Here is a 25,118-nt window from a genome sequence, read left to right on the forward strand (position 1 = left end):
TCATGGGAAGCAGGATGTCTCACCAAAATGTTTCCTTTCTGGAGCTCACTGATCAGGGCTTGAGCAAGAACAGCTATGATTTCATAGAAATTCTGTTTGTACAACTGAGTCACACCATCATGTGTGAGCAATGCAGTATTATTTCTTCTTCTGTAAGTGTGACCAATGTTCCATAAATACACAAATGAGAAAGTGGAAAGCCCCAAAGCTTTAGACAGTTATATTTGTTTTTTGACAAATTATTACATTTTAAGTGTATTTATCTAAATCAATATAGTTATACTCAAATATAAAATTTCTATTAAAATTTAAAACATTTAACAGTTAAGTTGTAATTGTTCTTGCTTTTCTCCTCATTGCTATTTCCTTTCATCCCTTTCCCCAAATTTGCATTTCTAATATATATGTATATGTTAATATAATGTAACTCTGTGTTTTTAAAATATATGTCAGTAATAAAATATTGCATGTATGATTTGAGGTTTGCTGTTTTTACTAAAATAATTCAGAGACATGGAAAATGTGTAGCAATATCTTTCAGTGTTTTTAACTGCTGTACGTCTTCTCAATTCAGGAATATGCAATATGTCACTTTGGATGGGTATTTGGGTGGGGTAATGCCAACAGAAGTAATAGAAGTCTCAGTCAGAAGTCAGATTCACAAGGGCCAATAGTCATGTTTCCAAGGTAGTGCTTCTCCCCTCTGCAGAGCTCAGTCTTCCCTTATTCACCTTCGCCACCTTTCTCCCAAGTCAGTGTTTAGCCAAGAAGGACCAACACCAACAGGCCACCCAGACTTAGAAGGAGTTTGCTGCAAACAACTACAACAGTCATTGAGAGACAATAAGTATCCATGATTCTTTCGCAGTCCAGGTCCATCTTATGAACTAGATTCCTGCTGTTACAGCAGTGTTCACGGTGATGCAGTTGACTTTCATCTTTACCTGGTTTCTAGAAGACAGTTTGAAAGGCAACCTAGGTTTTTCATGAAGGAGAAGAGATTTTTTAACTCTCTGTTCTAGGAAGAATTTCCATGCTTTTATTACAAAGACCCTACAAGGAATATAATTCTAGCTATTTCCCTGTTTAGAGGAGACTTATACACTCAGTGGTTTATTCTGCCATAGGATTGGCACTTATAAAAATTTTCTCATGAGGTTCATCAAGATAGCTGATTGGGTAAAGGGGTTTGTTAACAAGCCTGTAAACCTGACTTTAGTCCCTGGAATTCACGTGGTGGATGGAGAAAAGTGACTGCCACGTTGTCTTCTGATTCCTCCATGCACTGTTATAGGTGCACAGACATGTAAATGAATAAATGTTATAAAAACTGCTTGTGGTTGTCACATTGCTCTTGAAGATGCTCTTACTAATTTTCACTCTTGTCAGCAGAATGAAAAAGCCACTGTGTCTTCATACCCTTTATGTTCCCTCTATCACCCCTCTTTCGTTAGTGCCTATATTTCCTATTAAAGAATTTGCACTCAAATGTCCCTTTCAAGTTTGGATACTAGAATAACTCAGTGAAAAGATTTAACACAGCTGTGGTCCTAGCAGACAAATACATAAAAAGAGTCTGCAGGATTAAATTATTTATGGCTAGATGGGAGCAAGCATCTTTTATTGGAGACAAATGCGGTAATGACAAGTCATTAAATACTTTAGTCCTTAAAGATTGCAGCTGTATACTTACTGTTAGTTGCAATGAATTTCATGATTGCACTTTGTTGTTTGGTGATAGGTTACACAGCATCTTTAGCTTCTGAGATGTATTGCAGAGATGGTCACTCGTACCATGTACGATCACTTGCTCTTGTTTTTTTCTGTTCCCATCTACACAGTACCCAGTGTCTTTCACCATCCCTGTTCAATGATGGTCTTTGGAAGACAATGTCTGGTACCTCCTCTCTGCCTCCTAAATTTGTGCAGTTTCACTTTGTACTCAGAAACATACAGTTTTCTAGTTGGCAGTGAAGAAATTCAGAAAATCAAGTGACACTAGGAATAAAAAGAAAACCTTAGCTTCCTATGACATAGGCAGAGTCTGTATTTACCTACTTCATTCAGTGATGTTCAGTGAAGAAGGATTCTGACTATGTCAGCACATGGAGAGATTGTAAATCTTGCTTCAAGCAGTAGGGGGCTGCTGTTATTAGAAAAAGAAGACCTTTGGTGACAGAAAGCATAAATGGAACCAGAACTTTATGATGGAATTCACAACTTTAAAAACACTACTATATTTTATATTTAATGGTGTGTGTGTGTGTGTGTGTGTGTGTGAGAGAGAGAGAGAGAGAGAGAGAGAGAGAGAGAGAGAGAGAGAGAGAGAGAGAGAGAGAGAGTATTAATGACTGCAGGTGCATTTAAGATCTAGAGACAATGGATTTTCCTTGCTTTGGCATTAAAGTAGGTTGTGAACCACTCAGCATGGGTGTTGGGAACTAAACTCAGATCCTTTTGGTAGTCTTACAGCATTTATCAATCACAGTCATTCCTTAGTGAATACACACTTCAAAAGCTGTGGGGAATGGACAGTGGCTCCATTGAAAAGAGCACACGGCTAATCCACAGACATGTCATTTGTACTTGTTCACAGAGAGTGAGATTTAGCTCAATCTTTAGTCTCTTCAGAAAAACACTCACTCTGAGATGATATGGCCCTGTGTGACTATAACTTTTTGGAACTATATTGGTTATGGAAATTATTTTTGACAGGTAAAAATATAGAAAAAGCACAGTTGAGAAAAAATCAATAGAAGGTATAGAATCAAAACAACAATGGATGTGATGCTACATGAAATGCTGAATCAGCTTGGTGAACATAAGCCAATAACATGGCAGAGAAGTGGTGATTACATTCATTTCCATGGGTATTCAATATTTTCAATTTTTGTATCTCTTTAGTAATGTGAATTTTATGGGTTTTTCTTAGTTAATTTATATTTTTGTAAAGATGCACTATGACTCAGGCAATTTGCAGAAGAAAGAGTTTATTTGGATCTTACAGTTTCAGAGGGGTTAGAGCCCATGCACACAATGGTAAGAATATGGCAGGGTGTATGGTACTGGAGCAGTTGCTGAGAGCATACATCTTGAGACACAAACACAAGGCAGAGGAAATAACATTAGGAATGGTTTCAGTCTTTCGAAACCTCAAATGAAGACTGTACCTCCTAACTCTTCCTAATCTTACCATCTGGGAAACACATATTCAAACATATGAACCTATAGATACTATTCTCAATCAAACCACCACAGGGTTTCTTATCATTATTATTGAGGTAACGGAGATCGACCCCCAAAGCCTCATGCATTACAGGCTATGTGCTCTATCCCTGAGTAACACCTACAATATTTAATGGCTTAAGTAATAAATATGCAATATAAAATTGTCATTTCTCCTTGAAAAACTTTTAGTAAGTTGAGTTTCTTACAATAAATGTTTGAAATTTGAATCAAATGGCTATTTCAAGTAGTAACATTTCTTTAAACAAACAACATACATTTATTAATTTAAAAAATATCTGTGCCTGGAGGGATAGCTCAGCCATTTTAGCTAGACTAGCAACCAAAAATATAAGAAATATCAGTTAGGCATCTTTTAGGTTTATGACATCTGTCTAAGTATAGGATAACACAATGAAAAAAGTTTGTCTCTTTCCCCCAAAGTTATCTGGAAGTGATTAAATGTGTGTTGACATTTATTGCTTGTGTGATTTTTTCCAGTGAAAAATCCACAAGGCCCAAATTGACTATGTATGAAACTTAGAAATATCATGGAATGACATTCCCATTTGAGATAACATACAAGGTGCAAATAAGCCATCCCAACCATTCTTAAGACTTATTGAAGCATTGCTCAGTATCCACCAGGTGTCAGGCAAAACAAAAGAGCTAAGATTGGCACTCAGTCACTGACTTCTGAGAATATAGGTCAACAATCTTCTGAGGTTAGCAAATTGCCTGGAAATGGGTTTGAAGTGTATGCATCTACCTAACACATACACATTTCCTGTTTCTTGGCTCACATTTATCCTTTCATTATGACCTTAACCTTTCCTAACTTAAGAAATTAATGTTCACACACTCCAGTGATTCAGAAAATGAACTCTTTCCCAAAATTAGCGATTGCACTCTTCTTAATGTTTGGTAAGTAGAATGATACGTGGACTTCTGTTTTGTTCTATGATATTGATACAAATTTTAAGGACAGTTTTTCTTATGAGGCAGAATACAGGTCATCACCAAGGTGACTTATGCTCAATTGTTACTAATTTATCTTTTGAAAACTCAGTGACTCAGACAGAAGGACAAGTGACACTCTCTGAAGGGATTTCTTTGACAGTGAACTGTTCCTATGAAACCAAACAGTACCCAGTTCTGCTCTGATATGTGCAGTATCCTGGAGAAGGCTCACAGCTCCTATTCAGGCTGGTCTTGTACTCCTTATGAAGCTGAGGTTAACTTTGAACTCCCCTTCTTCCTACCCGAACCTCCAGTGGGCTTGAGTTATAGGCATGAACCACTACACTAGGCTGAATTTTTGATGTTTTAAATACAAAATCTCTTTTTGATGTTTTAAATACAAAATCTCTTGTTGAATGAAGCCTTTTATGTATAAATCATCACCTATAATTCCTAGCCCCTGAACCTGACTCATGACATTCACGAAATTATCATAATTTATGAGGCTGCACATACTCCATATCTTTCTAGTGAAGAGCACTAAGAAAGGGTTTACTTTTCTTTCCACTCAACATCTGATAACTTATTTGTGATTCATAAGGATTTCTATATTTGACTGTATTTAGAAGTAGAAGCTCTCAGGGAAGACAGTCTGTATCTTGTGAAAATATGTTCCTGACATTTTTATTTGGCTTCCTTCATTCTTTTGTCCAAAAATATATCATATTCTGCTGTCTCTTTCTTAGGTTTCTAGTGTGTTCTTCTTTCAGTGCAATATGTAAGTGGTTGTGATATGCATAAAAGAAAAAGATGCTGAATCTTGGGTGCTTTGATCCCAGGGGAAAAATGAATTAAGATGAAGAGACAAGTGTTCTCAGTTCTGTTAACAGGTCAACACCATCCTGAGTGAGGTAACCCAGGCCCAAAAAGATGGACATGGGATGTACTCACTCATAATTGGGTTCTAGCCATAAATAAAGGACATTGAGCCTATAATTCGTAAAAAATCCTAGAGAAGCTATGTAAGAAGGTGAACCCAAAGAAAAACATATAGTTATCCTCCTGGTTACTGGAAGTAGACAAGATTGCCAGACAAAAAATGGGAAAATAGGGGTGGGGTGGGGGGAGGGGGGAGGGGGAGAGAAAAGTGTGAAGTGGAGGATGGGAATAGCCTGGGGGAATAGGATGGTGGGGATATAGGAAGGGTGGATATGGGAACAAGGAATTATGTATCTTACTTAAGGGAGCCATTCTACGGTTGGCAGAGACTTGACTCTAGAGGGGTTCCCAGGTGTCCAGGAAGACGCCCCCAGCTAGGTCCTTGGGCAGCTGAGGAGAGGGTGCCAGAAATGTACAGATCCTATTGCCATACTCATGGATATCTTGCATATCACCATAGAACCTTCACCTGGCATTGGATGGAGAAAATGACAGACCCCCACATAGGAGCACCGGACTGAGCTCCCAAGGTCCCGATGAGGAGCAAAAGGAGGGAGATCATGAGCAAGGAAGTCAGGACCGTGAGGAGTGCGTTTACCCATTGAGACGGTGGGACAGATCTAACCCGGGAGACCACCAAGTCCAGTTGGAATGGGACTGATGGAACAGGGGACCAAACCAGACTCTCTGAATGTGGCTGACAGTGGAGGAGGACTGAGAAACCAAGGACAACGGCAATGAACGTGATCTCTACAACATGGACGGGCTCACTGTGAGCCTTGTCAGTTTGGTTGCTCACCTTCCTGGACTTAGGGGGAGCTGGGAGGACCTTGGACTTAACATAGTGAAGGGAACCCTGATGGCTCTTTGTCTTGGAGAGGGGTGGAGTGGGTGTATGGGTGGAGGGGAGGGGAGGGAAGGGGGAGGAGGAGGGAAGGAGATGGAAATCTTTAATAAAAAAAAAACATTAAAAAAAAGAAAACTGAATTAAGCATTGGGAAAGATAGAAGTGACATTGTTAGGAAAAAGAAACTTGGACTCTGGTGAACTTGTGATATAATATGAGCTAGAAATTAGATAGAATGGTATAGACAGCTATTCAAAAGAGAGATTTGTAGTCCTTGAATAAAATTAGGGAGAAATGTATGAACATTTACCTGTTAATGGGAGAAAGTACTCCTTCTTTCTATAGTGTATTACAAGAGACCAAAGGGATCCCAGACTCAACATATAACAACCAGTTATGAAGCATGAAGCAGTTTTCAAAAATATATTCTATTGGATGGTGTTGTGCATGTGTGATATAATCAGAGACACACCCACTCTCATTGTTAGGAGTCCAACAGAAACCTTAAGCTAAACAACCACAGCATATATACAGAAGACCTAGCACAGATCCATGTAGGCTATGTGGTTGCCACTTCAGTCTCTGTGACTCCCTATGAACCCTGCATAGTTGATTCTGTAGATTGTGCTTTATTAATGTCTTCAATAACTCACATTCCTACAATTCTTCCTCTCCCCCTCTCCTGCAGGGTTTCTTGAGCTCTTCACCTAATGTTTGTGGATCTCTGTGTTTGCTCCCATCAGGTACAGGAGGAAGTCTCTCTGATGGTGACTGGGTAAGGCACTGATCCTATGAGTATATCAGAATATTATTAGAAATCATTTAATTGAGTTTATTTTTAGTCAGTCCTGTTTGCTTCTACCTTAGGTCACTGAGCCATAGAGCTTCTGGGACATGGCTATCTAGACTGTGATGGTTATAGTTTCCCTCTCATGGATGGTGTGGGCCTCAAGTTAGACCAGTCATTCGTTGGCCACTCTGACAAGCTCTGAGCCAACAATGCTCTAAAGAATCTTGCAGGTTAGACCAATTGTGGGTGGAAGGTTCTGTCTGGTTGGTGTCCAGTTCCCACCAGAGAGATCCTAGCCTGGTTACAAAAGAGGCTGGTCCAGGCTCCTTCAGTATTAGGATAGTCCTCACTAGAGTCACCATTGTAGGTTCCAGGAAATTTCTCCTGCACTAGGTTTTCATATTGTTCTCTAAATGTCCACCTACACCAGTTGTCTCTCTCAACACTCTGTCCCTCATTCCTTCCCTTCCCCACTTGATCCTTTTTGCTCCCACCCCCATGTGCCCCAGTCAGTCCGCAAAACCTATTCAATTTCCCCTTCCCAGGGAAATCCTTGCAATCCTTGCAAATCCCCCCTTGAGTCTCCCTTGTTACTTAGCCTCTCTGTGTCTGTGGATTGTAGGATGATTGTCCTTTACTTAACAGTTATTATTCACTTTTAACTGAGTACATTCTATGTTTGTCTTTCTGGGTCTGGGTTACCTCTCTTGGGGTACTTTCTTTCTAGTTCTATCCATTCGCCTGCAAATTTCATGATGTCATTTTATTCTAACAGGTAACACAGCATTGTGCAAACATATCGTATTTTCTTTATCTATTCTTCAGTTGAAGGAAATAAAGATTGCTTCCATTTTCTGGCTATCATGAATAAAGCTACTATGAACATAGTTGAGCAAGTGTCCTTATGGTAGGATGGGGCATCTCTTGGGTATATGCCCCAGAGTGGTATAGCTGGATCTTCAGTAGATTGATTCCCAATTTTGTGAGTAACCACCATATTAATTTACATAGTGGGTTTACAAGTTTGCATTCCCACCAGCAATTGACATTTGTTCCCCTTGCTCCACATCCTCAACAGCATAAGCTGCCATTTGTGTTTTTGGTCTTAGTCAAAGTAGTTTTGATTTGCATTTCCATGATGGCTAAGGATGCTGAACATTTCTTTAAGTGTTTCTCAGCCGTTTCAGATTCCTCTAATAATAATTCTCTATTTAGGACTGTATCCATTTTTAATTGGAATGTTGGTTTATAGATGTGTACTTGCTTGAGATCTTCATAATATTTTGGGTATTGGCCCTCAATCAGATGTGAAGTTGGTAAAAAAAATTTTCCCATTGTGTAGGCTGTTGTTCTGTCCTATGGATGGTATCCTTTGTCTTAAAGAAGCTTTTCAGTTCATGAGGTTACATTTATTGTCAATCTTAGTACTGCATTATTGGTTTTCTATTTAGGTAACTGTCTCCAGTTCTGTCACATTCATGACTATTCTCTGGTTTCTCTTCTATGAGGTTCATTTGGTCTGATTTTATGAGGTCCTTGATTCACCTGGACTTGTGTTTTGTGCAGGGTGATAATTACGGATTTATCTGCATTCTTCTGTATGCAGACATAGAGTTAGAGCAGCACCATTTGATGAAGATGCTTTATTTTTCTATTGTGTATTTCTTTTTTCTTCATAAAAAACATTAGGTGTCCAAGGGCAAGAGGATTGATGTCAGGGCCTTTGGTTTAATTCCACTGGTTAACATGTCCATTTTAAAGCCAATACCATGCAGGGATTTTTTAAAATTACAATATCCCTATACTACAGCTTAAAATCAGAGATGGTGATGCCTCCTGAAGTTCGTTATTGTCCATGATTATTGTAGCTATCCTGAGGATTTTGTTATTCCATATGACATTAAACATTGTCTTTTTAATGTCTGTACAGAATTGTACTGGTATGTTGATGGAGTATGGGTTGAATCTGTAGAGTGCTTTTAGAAGGATGGCCACTTTTACTATGTTTATTCTATTGATCCAGGAGCATGGGAGATCTTTATGTTTTCTGATATCTTCTTCAATTTTTTTCTTTAAAGACTTGAAATGTTTGTCACATGTCTTTCACTTGCTTGGTTAGAGTTACCCCAAGATATTTTATATTGCTTATCACTATTGTGATGGGTGTTGTTTCTCTATTTTCTTTCTCAGTCCATTTATCATTTTTATATGGGAAGGCTACTGATTCTTTTTTTAATTGCGTAACCAGCCATATCACTGAAGGTGTTTATCTACTGAAGGAATTCCCTGGTAGGATTTTCCTAGTGGCTTATTATACAATCATATCATCTTCAAATAATGAAACTTTGACTTCTTTCTTTCTAACTTTATTCTCTGGAACTCTATGATAGCATGATGAGAAACTCAAAGTGGACAAGTGATTGAATACATGCCCCTGTATAAATCCATTCATGGTAGCACATGTTTCCAATTCCAGCACTCAGATTGATTGTAGACTATGGCTGCTTGTTCGTTTCCCAGCTGCCCAGAATCCCAAAATGGTCACAAAGAAATCTGTATTAAGTTCAATACTGCTTGACCAATATCTTAGGCATATTTCTAGCTAGCTCTTATATCTTAAATCAACCCATCTTTATTAATCTGTGCATCACCATGAGGTCATAGCCTACTGGCAAGGTTCTGGCATCTGTCTCCTCCAGTGGTAGCTACATGGCATCTCTTTGACTCCACCTACTCTTTCCTTCTCTATCCGCTTGGAATTCCTGCCTTACCTAATTTGGTGCTGGAAAAGGCCCAAAGCAGATTCTTTATTAAAAAAATGGTATTCACAGCATACAGAGGGGAATCCAACATTACCTCCCCTTTTCCCTCTAGATAAAAAGGAAAGTTTTAACTTTAACATAGTAGAAATACATATAACAAAACAGTTATATAGCAAGAATTATAGTTACAATATTTATATCTACTTTATCTTTTATCATAACTAAGAAGAACTAAAACTATTCTTCAAATCCATCAAAAGCCCCAGATGCATATAATATTACCTAAGTTAACAGGAAGTGCATTGTAAGCAACTTCCAAAACTCTAGAATTGACAGAGACATCTTGCTGCCTGGACAGTCACCCAAAGTTCTTCTGTATTGCTGCAGCATCCATCTCAGCCTACAGACCCTTAGTATCTGTCAGATGTTTCCATGAAGCAGGAAATTTCAAAGACAGTCCCATCTATATGGGCAGTTTGTCAGTAATTTTCTTCTGTGTCCTGCAGAATGTCTGGTAGACTCTTTCATAAAGCAGGAACAAGGAAGGACCATCTCTCCTTTAGGCAAATTCAGCACAGGCAAGATGATAGCTGTCTTTACATGTACAAGGGCCTAAAGACTGACATATACCTTATTATTAAGATCAGGGAGGAGGCACAGGGAAACACCTATTCTCAGTTCAGTTCCTGACCTCCAGGGGGTGCAGTTTCCTAAGGCGGGCTCATTTCCTGTGTGATTTGTATCTGAAAGGCACTCATTTTTTGAGTTAGCAATTCTTCATGCTAAACATCGAGACCATTTTCTAGATGACACTAAGGATGGACACTTCTCCAGGCTTTGTGATTGCAATACTCCTCATATTTGGTAAGTAAAGTGATTTAAAGGGCAAACTCTTTAGCTGTACATTGTCTAAGAGAATTATCCTCAGGGTGACACAAAACTCACTCTCCCTCTCTCTCCTCTCCTTGCACTCTAGGAAGGACCCATGGAGACTCCGTGACTCAAACAAAAGATCAAATGATCATCTCAGAAGGCGGGTTCCTGACAATAAACTGCACATATATAATCACAAATATAGCGTCTCCTGCTCTTTTCTGGTATGTTCAGTATCCTGGAGAAAGTCTACAGCTCCTCCTGAAAGTCATTACGGCTGGTGCAAAGGGAAGCAGCAGAGGTTTTGAAGCCACATATGATAAAGGATCCAGCTCCTTCCACTTACAGAAAGCCTCAGTTCAAGAATCTGACTCAGCTGTGTACTACTGTGCTCTGGGTGACACAGTGGCAGAAACTGCAGAGGGAGCTGAGCATAAACTAAGAGGTAGCAGGTGGGCTGGCTGCTGAGCACCTGCCTTTGAAACTCCTATGACTCAATTTATCACACTATGTTCTATGTGACCTTACACTTCACTGTTGGTGGAAATCATATAGATGTTCTCACACCATGCCACATAATTTCACAAACCATTTGAAGAATGAAACAGACTCTGGGGCTGTATCTTAAGTTATTTTCCTGCAGTGCTGGAGAGGACACAGAGCCTAGTATGCCAGGCATCTATAAGATCAATATTTAACATTCACTCAAAAATATTGTATTTAAACATGATGTCAAAGAATTAATAAAAATATTTATTTTTTAAACAGAATGTATCTTTTTCTTTAACAAAATTTATTTTGAGTGCTCACTTCGGCAGCACATATACTAAAATTGGAATGATACAGAGAAGATTAGCCCCTGCGAAAGGATGGCACGCAAATTCGTTAAGCGTTCCATATTTTTGCCTGTTTGGATGCTCACCTTCCTAGACCTGGATGGAGTGGGGGAGGACCTTGGACTTCCCACAGGGCAGGGAGCCCTTATTGCTCTTTGGACTGGAGAGGGAGGGGAGGGGAGGGAAGAGGAAGGTGGAGAGGAGGCAGAAATTTTTTAATTAAAAATAAATAAATAAGAAGCTGTAGTTTTAGCTCCTATTAAAATAGACTATTTGTATATGGACATCAAATATTTTTAATAGTTATTTTTAAAAAGACAATTTTTCCTTAATTGAAATAAATTATCAGACTTGTCCCAAGTGCCTTCACTTTGCACACAATAGTTTGAGATTCTGGTTTGTCTGTCTGTCTTCCCACCAACTAAGCTGTCTTCTTTTGAAAATAGTTGCTATAAGTCATCTAAGTTGATGTTGAAATTTTTTTTACTAGTACAGATATTTTCACTTGTATTTTGGAATTACCTTGTCAATTTCTATTAAAGAAAAATCCCACTGGGAAATTTAATTGAAAAAAATTATTTTTACACAGTAGCAAATCAAACAGAAGAAAAGTCCCATTCTAAAGAAATTTATATTTTATGTTCAGACCAAGTTCAGGCTAGTCATTATCATTAGCACCCTAACATGAGTCATTTGTATTCAAACTTTGAAAAGACATTAAGGCTATGCTTTCAGAAGTAGAAAGTAAATATTACCTATCATATCTAACTTCCTATTGAGATCCAAAATTGAGTTGAGGTCTTAAAATAGTTTCTAGTTGACACTCTACCTTGTCTCTACACATACGTGAGAATTTATATCCTGTATCACATTGCCAGCAGCGAAAAGAAATGACAAATGTTTAGGCAAAGGTTGAGCAAGTCCAGCTCTGACCCCAAGATGGCAGTGCTTGCATTGGTCCTGTCATCAGAAGCTGATGAGTGTATCAGGTCTTTGATTGGCTGGCCTTCTTTCCTGAGACTTCCTGTGTGTTACAAGAAAGAGCTTTGGGGGCAGACTTCTACAAAACAACAATGGAGAAGCACCCGAGTACCTGCTGGGTTGTTTTATGGCTATATTTTCAGTGTAAGTTAGTGGAGGTTTTAGCCGGGGACCGTAGGACAGCAAAGAAAATTTTCTTAGGATTTGGGCAAAGATGTAATTCCTTGGGATAGGTGGAGGAAGCAAAATATGCGTATTCCTAGATCACCCGAGATTCACATAGAGAGTAAAGGATACAACCTACAAGAACTAAGTATGGATGATTGATTTCTGAAATTTCACATTGTTTTCTGAATAGGGGTTGCTGGCAAGACCCAGGTGGAGCAGAGTCCCAAGTCCCTGGTTGTCCTGCAAGGAGATAACTGCATCCTTCATTGCAATTACACTGTGAGCCCTGCTAACAACTTAAGGTGGTACAGACAAGACACAGGCAGAGGTCTTGTGTCCCTGGCACTCATGACTTACATAGAAAACAAAAGGTCAAATGGAAGATACTCAGCAATTCTGGATGCAGACGCTAAGAACAGCACCCTGCATATCACAGCTGCCCAGCTGGAGGATACTGCCTTCTATATCTGTGTGGTCGGTGCACCGTGCTCTACAGGTACTTGCAGCCAGTACCAAAACCTGCTCCTGGAGGCTTCAAAGAGGTCTAGGTGACAGAGCAGTCTTTCAAACACTGTACTAGAGATCTGAATTTCCCTATGAGTGTTATTAGTCCCATTAGAAAGACAATTTTAAAACCATCTGAAAAGAAAACTTGAGGACAATTTCAATAGATTTTGAGAGGAAAAACAACAGTATACGAAAGCAGACTATCCTGGAAGCCACCATGAGGAGAGAAGATGGAGAGATTATTAGCCTTTTCAGTTCACCACAGAGTTCCTAGAAACAGTGAGAAAGCTGAGCATGTAAGGAAATAAGCTTAGGAATGCTGAGCCATGAATCTGAATACAGAGGGCAGCCAGTTCCACACTCTCATGTCCAGGGAAAAAGGATTAAACCAGAAATACATGCTTAAAAATTGGAACAGAAATAGCTTATTAGGAAGGAAAAACACTCCTAAGAATGAATGTATGCTGATGAGCTGAGGAGAGAGTCTAAAAACATGTGGCCACACTGTGTACAGCTCTCCATAGACCCATAGAACCCCCATCTCTACCATGCATATTGCTTGCATGCTTTTGCACAATCCATGTTTCTTAGATGAAGTCCAGGTAAGGAAAGGTGTCCAGTCTTCCTTTCTTCATGTGTTAACCTTTTACAAAAAGTAATTATCACTTCAAATTTAAACATTTTTTGAGAATTTCATTTATATGTACCATACTTAATTGCTTCATCCCCCTCCCCCTTTAGCTCCTCCTACATTTTCCTTACTCCATCTCAAACTCAAGACCTCTTTCTTAATTACTGTTTCACAAACACACACACACACACACACACACACACACACCCCACAGATAAATGCATCTTGTTTAGAACATTTGCTCCTCTGTGTATGTGTTTAGGGTGACCTCTTGGGATTGGAAACCTATCACCCTATCAAAAGTCTTACCTCTGGAGATAGCTGATCTTCCCCTCTCAGTGGTCATTAATCATGCACCTCTCAGAGATCCACAGACAAGCACCAGGCTGAACTCCTGGAGTCTTGCTGAAGAAAGGGAGTAGGAATTTGTATGAGTCAGGCGGGGTCTTGATGGGGGAACCTAAAGAGACAACTGACCTGTGCTTGTGGGAGCTTATGGACTCTGAGCCAACCATTAGGGATCCTGTATGCCACCAACCTAGGCCCTCTGCCCCTGTGTGGTAATTCTTTTGATTCCGCTCTTTGTAAGTCTCCTAACAGTGAGTCCCTGGTGTTTATCTGGCTTTCTTCATGTTGGTTTACCTTGCCCAGCCTTGAACCAAGGGGAGGCTCTCAGTCCTGACTCAATTTGATGTGCCATGCTTTGTTTAAAACCATGGGAGCAATGCCCATTTCTGAATGGAGATGGAGGAGGAGTGGATGGGGAGGGGAATAGATGGGAATTGGAGGAGAGGAAAGAAAATGGAAGCAGAGGAGGGAAAGAAACTGCAGTCTGTATGTAAAATAAATGAAAAACTTATTTTAAATAAAAGAAAAAAGAAAAAAAACAGCTGCATCTCCTCATCCAGGAGGTAGATCCTAGTAGATTTTTTTCATGTCTACATTGACTGTTGACATGTCAGTTGGTACTGACACTTTGCAGGTCTTGTTTAGTTGATCACATTTTTTTAAGATGTGCATGGTTCATGGGTGCAGCTTCCCTGATCTATATTGAAGACACAATCTCACAACAGGTGTTCTGGTCCTCTGGCTCATATATTCATTTATCACCCCCTTCCTCAATGTTCCTTGTGCCTCGAATGTAGGGATGGACTGAAGACATATCAGTAGAGGTCAGATACTCTATGGTCTGTTGTGTTCTGTGCTCTGACCAATTCTGGACATCTCTAATTGTCTCTTTTGTTTGCTGCACAATGAGCTACACTGCTCTGTGTGTACAACAATAGATGTTCAGAATTTTGTTAGGAAATACACTGGTTTAGGGAAGTGACATTAGTCTGCTCTCTTCTTGGGTTCATGGCTTCATCAGCTATGGGTAAGTGAGCTGGGTTTATGATAGCAGGCATGGACTTATTTATACTGAATGGGCTTTAAGTTCACATAGACAGATGTTGGTTGTTGGAGGTTCTGGAGGACAGGTAAAAACTTAACATAACTTCAGAGCCAGTAATTGTTGGTGTGTGTATATGTGTGTTGGTATGAAGCTTCCACAGCAGTGGGTTTCCAAATGGATTTTCAAATGGATTTCAGTGATAGTTGCCTATCTCCACCATCTTTTCTTTACCATTCTCTCCCACTCCTCCCTATTCTACTTTTCCATTTATCTCTTCATAACTCTATATTCCATTTCCCCTTCTCTCCCCACTCCCAGCCCTTGATTAAATATGTAGCCTATGTGATTATTCATTTTGTAGCACACATATTGAAAGCTAACATCCATTCACAAGTGGAAACTTGCAGTATTTGTCTTTTTGGCCAGTTATCTCAATCAGAATGATGTTTTTTCTAGTTCCATCCATTTGCCTGCAATTTTTTTCTTACAATTAAGTAATATTTCACTGTGTAAAAGTCCTACATTTGTATTATCTATTCGTCAGATAATGGACATCTAGGCTTCCAATTTCTAGGTTTCCAATTTCTGACTATTATTAGTAAACAAGTAGTGAACATGGGTGGGAATGTATCTCTTAGTAAGCTACGAAATCCTTCATGGTATACACCGAAGAGTGATATATTGGGTCTGTTTTTAGCCTTTTGAAACATCTCTACACTGATATCCATAGTGGCTATAGTAGTTTGTCCTCCTACCAGCAGACATTGTGGCCTATTTCCAAGGTTATTGATTTCTCTCCACAACTTAACAGTAACGCCACATTGCTTTCTACTTATGCCTATTACCTTATTAATTAGGTTACTGAACACAGAGAAGGTGAACTAGTGCCCAACTAGAAGTTTCACCCCGTCTGACTAGTATTCACAGTGAAGAAAGGTAGTCACTACGCTATTAGAAAAAAAGGTAATTATTATTACCACCAAGCTACAAATTCTATGATCTGTAACCATAACCCCAGCAAGATACTTTAAAGCAATAGTTGCACAGATGTTATTGGAAAAAGCAAAAACTTCTTAAATATTGGATTTAAGCTCCAACCTCTATTTGGCACTGTGTAAGTGGCCAGGATCCTGAGCCTGAATACGTCATTTGCCTAGTGGAAACCCTGATACTACTAGTCTGTCCAAGGAAACATAGCACTAAAATGACTATGGTGGCATATTTCTACACCCACAGATCAGTGCACTACACTGCTCAGCCCATGTCAGGGAAGCTTCTTTAAAATGAGCAGTGACACAGACCTGGACACCTGGACAATGTGCACAGAGTCAACACTTTGGAGTGCTCAGTCATATGGGTCCTACCCATAACCAGGAAGCTGTTTGAAGTTGATACATGTTGGGATAAAGAGAAAGTCTGCTTTAAACTTCAGTGGTGTCCTCACTGGTTATAACAGCCACACATCTTTGTCCCATAGCAAAGAGTAGCTGTGTACTCCACAAACAACAACAAAGGCTAAACAGGCACAAAGAAGTGTTCAGAGGAAGAAAGAAGGGCTGGAAATGCTAAGAAACTTTTGACTGAAGGAGTGATCAACTGTGAATTTCCAGATCATCTTTTGGTTTCACAACACCAAACATATCACACAAAGGATAAGAAACTGGAACTGTGAGTGGCACAGGTTAATACAGTGTCCCAGAAAGATCCTGTTTCCTTCCTTCAGAGGCCCATGTTAAGGAAAGCCTATGAGAGGACAGCTAACTAATGTATAGCAGCCAAAAATCACATAGAATTTGTACCACACAAGAACTTAAGAGAAAGATAACTGAAAGCCAGTAGAAAAGCTTTTGCCCCATGCTGTATTTTCTTTTATTAAACATTGATTGTTTTTAATCACATTTTTTATCTTTACCAGATTTCCATGGTCTCTACTCACAGTTCCTCCTGCCTCCCTCTCATCTGGATCCACCCCTTTCTGTCTCTCATTAGAAAACAACCAGGCCTCTAAAGATACTGATAAAATAAAACATAACAAAAAATAATAATAAGATGTTACATTTCCACATGAGAAACAAACCAAAAGAAAGAGCCCAAGAGGAGGCATAAGAAACAGGGTCCCACTTGTTTGTACACTCAGGAATCCCATAAAAACTCTAAACTGGAAACCATAATATATACCTACAGGACCTGGTGAAGAGCCATGCAGGCCTTGGGCATGCTGCTTCAGTCTCTTTGAATTCGTATGAGCTTTGATCATGTCAATTTAGAGGGCCTTATTTTCTTGATATTCATCATCCCTCTGGTTCTTACACTCTTTCTGCCTCCTCCAGCCTAATGCTGTGTGGAAAGACTTGATGGAGACATTTCATTTTCAACTGTGTGTTCCAAGGTCTCTCATTCTCTGCATAATATCTGTATGTGGGTCTCTGTATTTGTTTCTGTATACTGCAGGAGAAGGTTTTTTTGGATGATGACTCAGCTAGGCACTAATCTGAGTATAGCAGAATGTCATTGGAAATGGTTTTGCTACATTTTTTAGAATAGTAGTATTTCCTTTTACCATAGGTCCTAAGGTCATCAAGTCTCAGATTCTTGGTCAAAGAAGGAGTGGTAGCTATGGGTTCTATTTCATGGAGTGTGCCTTAACTTAAATCTAACATTGGTTGGTTACTCCCGTAAGTTTTACTACTATTGCCTTAACATATCTTGCAAGCAGGGAACCATTGTAGATCAAAGGGTTTGTAGCTGGTGCTTAGGTTTCTCTTTTGAAACTTAACAGAGTACTTTTCTATAACAAAGATGTTAGAACATAGGTGTGAAGGCTCTATGTAGGCATCAGCTCAACTTCTTCATTATTAATGAGTTGTGTGTTGTCTTCAGCACAGGGTTCTTGGAATCAGCTTGTGGAGAGCAACATATACTACTGACAACAACCTGGGTTGCTTGGGAATTCCCATGGGAACTTTTTGGCCAACAACTAATTAGATGTAACCCTATCACAGTACTGGAAGCTTCATTTGATAACAAGAAATGTCAAAATGGTACTCTCTCTCCCACATTATTTAGCAATTCCCCCTAGGTCACTTTCATATAGGTATATATTTTGGGAGGCTTCTACTGTATTAGATTTTTATTTAAGACAACTAACTTAAAATGCCAAAATCTTATACTGGACAAAAATTAAAATATCTCATTTTTAAGCCTTTTTAAAAAAGTTTCTGATGTGTGTGTATGTATGAGTAGTGTATGTGTGTATATGTGTGTGTCTTTGGTGTGTATGGTTGTATAAGTGAGAGGTGTTTGTATATGTGTGTGATGTGTATGTGTGTGTTGGCAAGGGTGAACTGTGATCAACTTTCTAATTTTTTGTTCACAGGTCACAGTTAAGAAGGAACCTGCTCAATATCTCAGGATGACAAACAGACACATTGAATATGTACAAGCAACAATGACTTGATTTTAATATTGTTGCTGGTTTTGACACTGTTTTGATGCACTGTCATAGAAAAAACAACAGTTGAATAACTGATCTGCCCCATCTAGTCTATATAGAGAACATAAATAATATTCAGTCTACCATCAGCAGCTTGTTGTTCCTCAGTGTGACCTTATTTAAGACAGTTAGAAAATTTTCACTTCCTAAAGAACAGTTACTTTTATACATTTTCATAACAGTGCTACATTATGAGCTCCATGCTTGAACTTTACTGCCCAGTCTGCTGAGTACCACCTACAGATCAGACTCTCAGTGACTCACACCTGATTTTCTGCTTCATTGTCTTAATGGCATCCCTTCTTCTAGGGTCTTTTCCCTCATGATCTACAATATATCCTGAGGAATAATGTATCCTCATATGAAAAACAGCATCAACAATATCTGTGCTATGCTCAACATCCTTCATTGGCTCATTTGCCTGTGCAACTGAAAATATATCTCATTATAGGGCTCTCAATGCTTCTACCATTTGTATTGGCTTTTCTATTTCTTCCCATTAAGTCTATGCCAACAAATTGGTTAGGAAATACACTGTAGTATGAGCAGCTTTGCCCACATTCCACTGTGCCCCTTGCTGACAGTCTGAATACTCTGTCTTATTCCTTCCCCAGAAAGCACAGTAACTAGACTTTAAAATGCTAATTAACCCAATTAAAAATGGGTCACTGAACTGAACAGAGAATTCTCAACAGAAGAAGTTCAAATGGCCAAAAGACACTTAAGGGCATGCTCAACTTCCTTAGGGATCAGGGAAATGCAAATCAAAACAGCCTTGAGATACCATCTTACACCTGTCAGAATGGCTAAAATAAAAAAACACTAATGATAGCCTTTGCTGGAGAGGATGTGGAGTAAGGGGTACACTCATCCATTGCTGGTGGGAATGCAAACTTGTGCAACCACTTTGGAAAGCAGTATGGCGGTTGCTCAAGAAATTCGAAATCAACCTACCCCAGGATCCAGCAACACCACTCTTGGGAATATACCCAAGAGATGCCCAATCATATTACAAAAGCATCTGTTCAACTATGTTTATAGCAGCATTATTTGTAATAGCTAGAACCTGGAAACAACCTAGATGCCCTTCAGTGGAAGAATGGATGATGAAACTGTGGAATATGTACATATTAGAGTACTACTCAGCAGTAAAAAACAATGACATCTTGAACTTTGCATGCAAATGGATGGAAATAGAAAACACTATTCTGAGTGAGGTAACCCAGACCCAAAAGGATGAATTTGGTATGTACTCACTCATCAGTGGATTCTAGACATAAATAAAGGTCAGTGAACCTATAATTCCTGATCATAGAGAAGCTAAATAAGAAGGTGAACGCAAAGGAAAACATATAGTTATCCTCCTGGATATTGGAAGTAGACTAGCTTGCCAGGAAAAAATTGGGATCTTGGGGGAGTGGGGTGGCGATAAGGAGTGATGGGGAGATGTGGATAGAAAAGTGAGGAGGGGAGGATGGGGAGACCCTGGGGGAATGGGATGGTAGGGATGGAGGAAGGGTGGATAGGGGTGCAGGGAAGAAGATATCTAATTAAGGGAGCCATTTTAGGGTTTGCAAGAGACTTCACTCTAGAGGGCTAGAGGGGGTCCCAGGTATCCATGGAGATGTCCCCAGCTAGTTCCTTGGGCAGCTGAGGAGAGGGAGCCTGAAATGACCCTTTCCTATAGTCATACTGATGAATATCGTGCATATCATCATAGAAGCTTCATCTGGCGATGGAGGGAGATAGAGACAGAGACCCACACTGGAGTGCAGGACTGAGCTCCCAAGGCCCAAGTGAGGACCTGAAGGAGGGAGAACATGAGCAAGGAAGTCAGGACCGCGAGGAGTGCGCCCACCCACTGAGACCGCCGCGCGGGGCTGGTCTAATGGGAGCTTATCAAGGCCAGCTTGACCTGGACTGAAAAAACATGGGATCAAACCGGATTCTCTGAACGTGGCGGACAATGAAGGCTGACTGAGAAGCCAAGAACAATGTCACTGGGTTTTGATCCTACCACATGTGCTGGCTTTTGGGGAGCCTAGTCTGTTTAGAGGCGCACCTTCCTGGTCCTAGATGGTGTGGGTTGGACCTTGGGCTTCCCACAGGGCAGGGAACCCTGGCTGCTCCTTGGACTGGAAAGGGAGGGGGAGGGGAATGGGAGGAGTGGGAGGAAAATGGGAGGTGGGGAGGAGGCAGAAATTTTTAATATTAATAATAAAAAATGCAAACAAAATAAAAAATAATTTGCTTCATGAAGTATCCCTGGTCAGGGTTGGAGATACTTCAGGGGTTAAGAGCATGCACTGTCCCTAGAGACAACAATTCAGTCTGCAGCACCCCTGTGTCAGTTCAAAACATACTGTATGTCTTGTTGCAGGGGACCCAATGCCCTCTTCTGGCCTTTGCAGGCAATGCAAGCACATGATACACACAATCATGCTTTCAGGAAGAAAACAAACATAACATATAAAATAAAAAGAAATAAATTTGGTATAAAATAATTACTGGTCATTCCGATTAATGGTGATCTCTCCCTTCCTCTGGGAAGCACTGCCACTTAACCACCAACTCTGAGAAATTACTTAATATGAGAAAAAGAACTTTCAATTGTGCCACTAAATTTACAATACACTTTCATATATGACCTCTGTGGACAAAACAAAATACTGTTAAGCATCTTTAGTAAATAAATAAACTATTCTTCTGGTAAGGGGAATTACAAGACATATGTTTTCAGAAATAATGAACATGCCTTTAGAAATGCAGAGTACATGGTAGTCACATAGGTTCTTTGCAGTCGAAGTTCCTGCAGATGAGTCAATGCATAATCATCCCCAGAGGATATATAGTGTGTGTGTGTGTGTGTGTGTGTGTGTGTGTAGTACACACTCATATATATGTTACAAAATGTGTGATTATGTCCATGATGTTCCTTACCCCTCTCTTCCAAGATCCACACCTTTCTCTTTCCACCTAACTCGTTTCCTCTTAAAGAGAAACCATTAAATGTAGTTTGTGCTTCCCATGCATTCGTGGATGTGTGGCCTTCCACTGGCACTTGGAATAGTCACCAAGTGTTGCACTCTTAAATAAACCTGACTCACCTTTCCCAGAAACTGCCAATTTTCAATAAATATTCAGATAGGGTTGGAGTTCATGGCCAACATCCCTATGCAGCTAGAACTTTTGTCTGGCTTGAGTTTGTACAGGTCTTGGAAGTGCTGTTCCATCTGATAGAAACATGTATATCCAGATTTTCTGCTATGTCTAGAAGACACTGTGTCTTATCATAATGCACAGCCTATAGAGCTTTTAGTTTCCATTTTTTTTTCAATAATCTCTGAACATTTGGAGGATGATGTGTGTTATAGGTATTCCTTTGGAGGCTGAACATTCTACATACTCTTGCTCCTATACCTTGACCAGTTTGGTGCTTACATGCTAATTTCTGTGTAGTGCCTCTCACATGATGGTTGAGAGATTCATTATCTGTGGATTTAACGATAAGTCATTAGGAGATAGTTTAACTAGTACTGCCATTTCTCAGAATAATGGTAGTAGGTTCTCCCACAGGAACTGTAACATTTAGCCATTGGATCTTGTCCTCAACAATGACACCAGTTATCGATTTTATTTTGTGGAATGGAACTTAAATCCAATGATTTAAGTTGAATATGGATGGATTACTCCCATGAAGTTTGTAACTCTATTGCACCTGTGGTGGCATTCTTACCATATCTTTCAGAATTCATAACTAGGTAAGAAAAATGATTACTATTTTTGCCTCAATTATTGTGTATAGCACTTTCTAACACTGTGAAAACAAATCATAGTCGTGAAGCTTCTAGGTGACTACTAACTTTATTTCTTTCATGGTTTATGATTCAAGTCTATGTTTCATTCAAAAATAAGGCTTTTATCATCAAGTTCTGGAGAGTAATCAAGAGCACTGGCAGTAACCTGTAATGTTTTAGAGAATGAAGGATCCCTATTGGACAATGACTCCACTGGAAAGTGGAAACCCATTGCTGTCATTTGGAAATGGAAACCGATTACTGGCATTTGGATTTTAGTTTGTTAACCTGTGGAGTCTAGTAAGGGCCTTGCCATCCTATTATAGGGTAAGTCTATTTTAATATGTATAAGTACTTAAGAAGCTTCTAGAGTAGTAGGTAAGTTTCCATATGACTTTCCATTATTATTTTGCTTCCACTTTCCTCTGACACAGGCATTAAGCCCAGCAATTAACAAATAGAACCTTCTAAAACTAAATACTTTCCACACAGCTAAGGATGTCACCATGTGAGTAGAGAGACAGCCTACAAAATGGGAAAATCATATATATATATATATATATATATACACACACATATATATATATATAGTTAGTTAGTTAGTTAGTTAGTATGCAGAATATACAAGCAACTAAAAATCCCTAAACAAGAAACATATCCAACTTAAAAATGAAGCATGGAACTGAGCATAGAATACTAAAGATATGAAAAATATTTGAAAATGTTCAGCATCTTTAGCTACTTCATAAATGGAAAATTAAAATGACTTTGAGATTTTATAATCACTCCAAAGAAGAATGGCAAGGATACAAAAAGCAAATTACAAATACTGGCTTGGATTTGGAGAAAAGATAATATTTATTCACGACTGATGGGTGTGCAACTTGGTGGGTCACTATGGAAATCAATGAAAACTTTTCTCAAAGTCTAGAAATAGATTTACCAGATAGTACAACTATATATTCCTTGAAATATACCCAAAAGACTCTACAGACTAATATAAATATCTGTTTATTCAGGTTCATTACTATCCTATTTATGGAATCTAGGGTATACAAACAGCTTAGATGACCATCAGCTGATGAATGGGTAATTAAACAGTAGTACATTCATTTGGGTGTTTTTGCATATTACCCATTCTTTCTATGCAAAATGAAATCTAAAAGTAGTTTCTATCTGTATTTCCATGGTAGGAGTGTTGACACCATTTGTGCTTCATCTTTCAAGAACTATTTGTGTGGTTCTCTGTTTCATTTTTCATTGGGTTGTTTGTGTAAATGAAGTTTAAATTTTCAAAGTTCTTTCTATATTCTGGATAATTAACATCTAAATATATAGCTGGTAAAGAATTTTCCCACTAAACCTTTTGAAAAATTCATATAGAATGTGTTACAGATGTTTCATAAACACACACACACATACACACACACACAAACTCAAGATTACTAATAAAAACCTAAGTGCCAGGAATAGGTTACTTCTTATTGATTAGTATGGTTTCATATATTCCTATATATTATGGGATATTGTCAATACTGTTGATCAACCTTTGAAATTTGATAGTAAAATCCTATTGATCAAGTCAAAGAACATGGAGAAATTAAGCTGATACTCACTTTGAGCTTTGTTCCTACTAGACAGCTTTCATAGTTCCAGAATGTGCTGTGCATATTACTGGAGAAGAAAATGAACTGCCAGTCTTTCTGCACTCTGAACTCTATGAGCTAAGTCATATCCTGGTGACATTCCCATTAATTCAATAGAGGCACAAGAGTCATGGGAGTAACCAATTAACTTCTGATTCAATGTAAAGTCTGCTTCACAAGCTGAAACCATATGTGGCACCATTTGGGGGCTAAGATCTTGTGACTAAACTAGACAAAGACCCTAGGGGAGAACCTATGGATATTACTCTGCTAGGTGGACATATTATTAGATCAAATTCTAATGAATTTTTGCTATAAATATACATTGGTGTATCAGTCACCCTTCTTCAGAGAAGCGTCTTGTTCTTGACACTATGTGGTGATTGTCACAGAGAACCAGAACTCACTGTGCTGCAGAGAAGAGGCTGTAGCACATGCAGTCCCTGATGGGACATCTACATCACACACCTTCCTCCCAAGTTCTGAAGAAGAGAGGGCAGAAAGACTGGGGGAGAATCTTGGGTGGAGATGACTACAAGAAAGTGATGGACACAGCAGTGCATCTGTACACATGAACTCAGAGATTTACAGCACAGATAAGACTTACAAAGGATCAGGGAAGATAGAGCTCCAGCAAAAAGAGGGAAGGTGTGCATTCCCACCCTTAGCTAAGAATCTACTGGAAATTGGCAGCTGCTGGGAGAGAGAATCAGGTTTATTTAAATGCGCATAGACCACACTCCACTGAAGGCCACACATCCAAGAGTTTATGTATAGTATAACGTGTAATGCAAACCTTGAGCTGATTTACTGTAAATGGGATGCCACAAGACTGGGTTGGTAGTGAAGAGTAATAGATCTGGCAGGAGCAAAGGGAGAAAGTTTGTATAATTGAAATACATCACATGACATTCTCAAAACAGCAATAAAATGGAGAAAGTAAATATATTTTATTAGAGGTTTGTGTGTGTGTGTGTGTGTGTGTGTGTGTATTTGTTCTTTTATGTACACTCATCACCCTAAATACGCTAGGATGCATAAAGTTCAGTAATATCAGTGATTTAGACATCCACTGAAGATTTGAAACCTGCCTCCTTTGGATGAGGCTTCAAGTTTATTTACTAAGTGTGATGTAGACATCTTAGTGCAGTTTGAAGGGAAATCATCAGAGGGTGCTACATCTTCAGATGTGGTTAATGTCTGCACCCATGTGGTAGATTCACATGACAAACTGCCACTGTGCAGAAGGAGGTCCTTGCTTATGAATGAG

General features: G+C 39.2%; 1 non-coding gene and 1 gene segment (V, D, J or C); both read left to right on the forward strand.

Annotated features, from left to right (window-relative positions):
* The first annotated feature begins 11,198 nt into the window (after positions 1–11,198).
* Positions 11,199–11,300, forward strand: LOC119800541. Its single transcript, XR_005283040.1, has one exon. It is a non-coding gene; the product is annotated as a U6 spliceosomal RNA (small nuclear RNA).
* A 1,005-nt stretch (positions 11,301–12,305) lies between these two features.
* On the forward strand, positions 12,306–12,933 carry LOC121676966. The segment is given in 2 exon segments: positions 12,306–12,357; positions 12,572–12,933. Coding segments are annotated over 2 exon segments (414 nt in total).
* Positions 12,934–25,118: the final 12,185 nt, after the last annotated feature.

This window comes from Arvicola amphibius, chromosome 13 (genome assembly GCF_903992535.2).
Source record: "Arvicola amphibius chromosome 13, mArvAmp1.2, whole genome shotgun sequence".
Classification (NCBI taxonomy): domain Eukaryota; kingdom Metazoa; phylum Chordata; class Mammalia; order Rodentia; family Cricetidae; genus Arvicola; species Arvicola amphibius.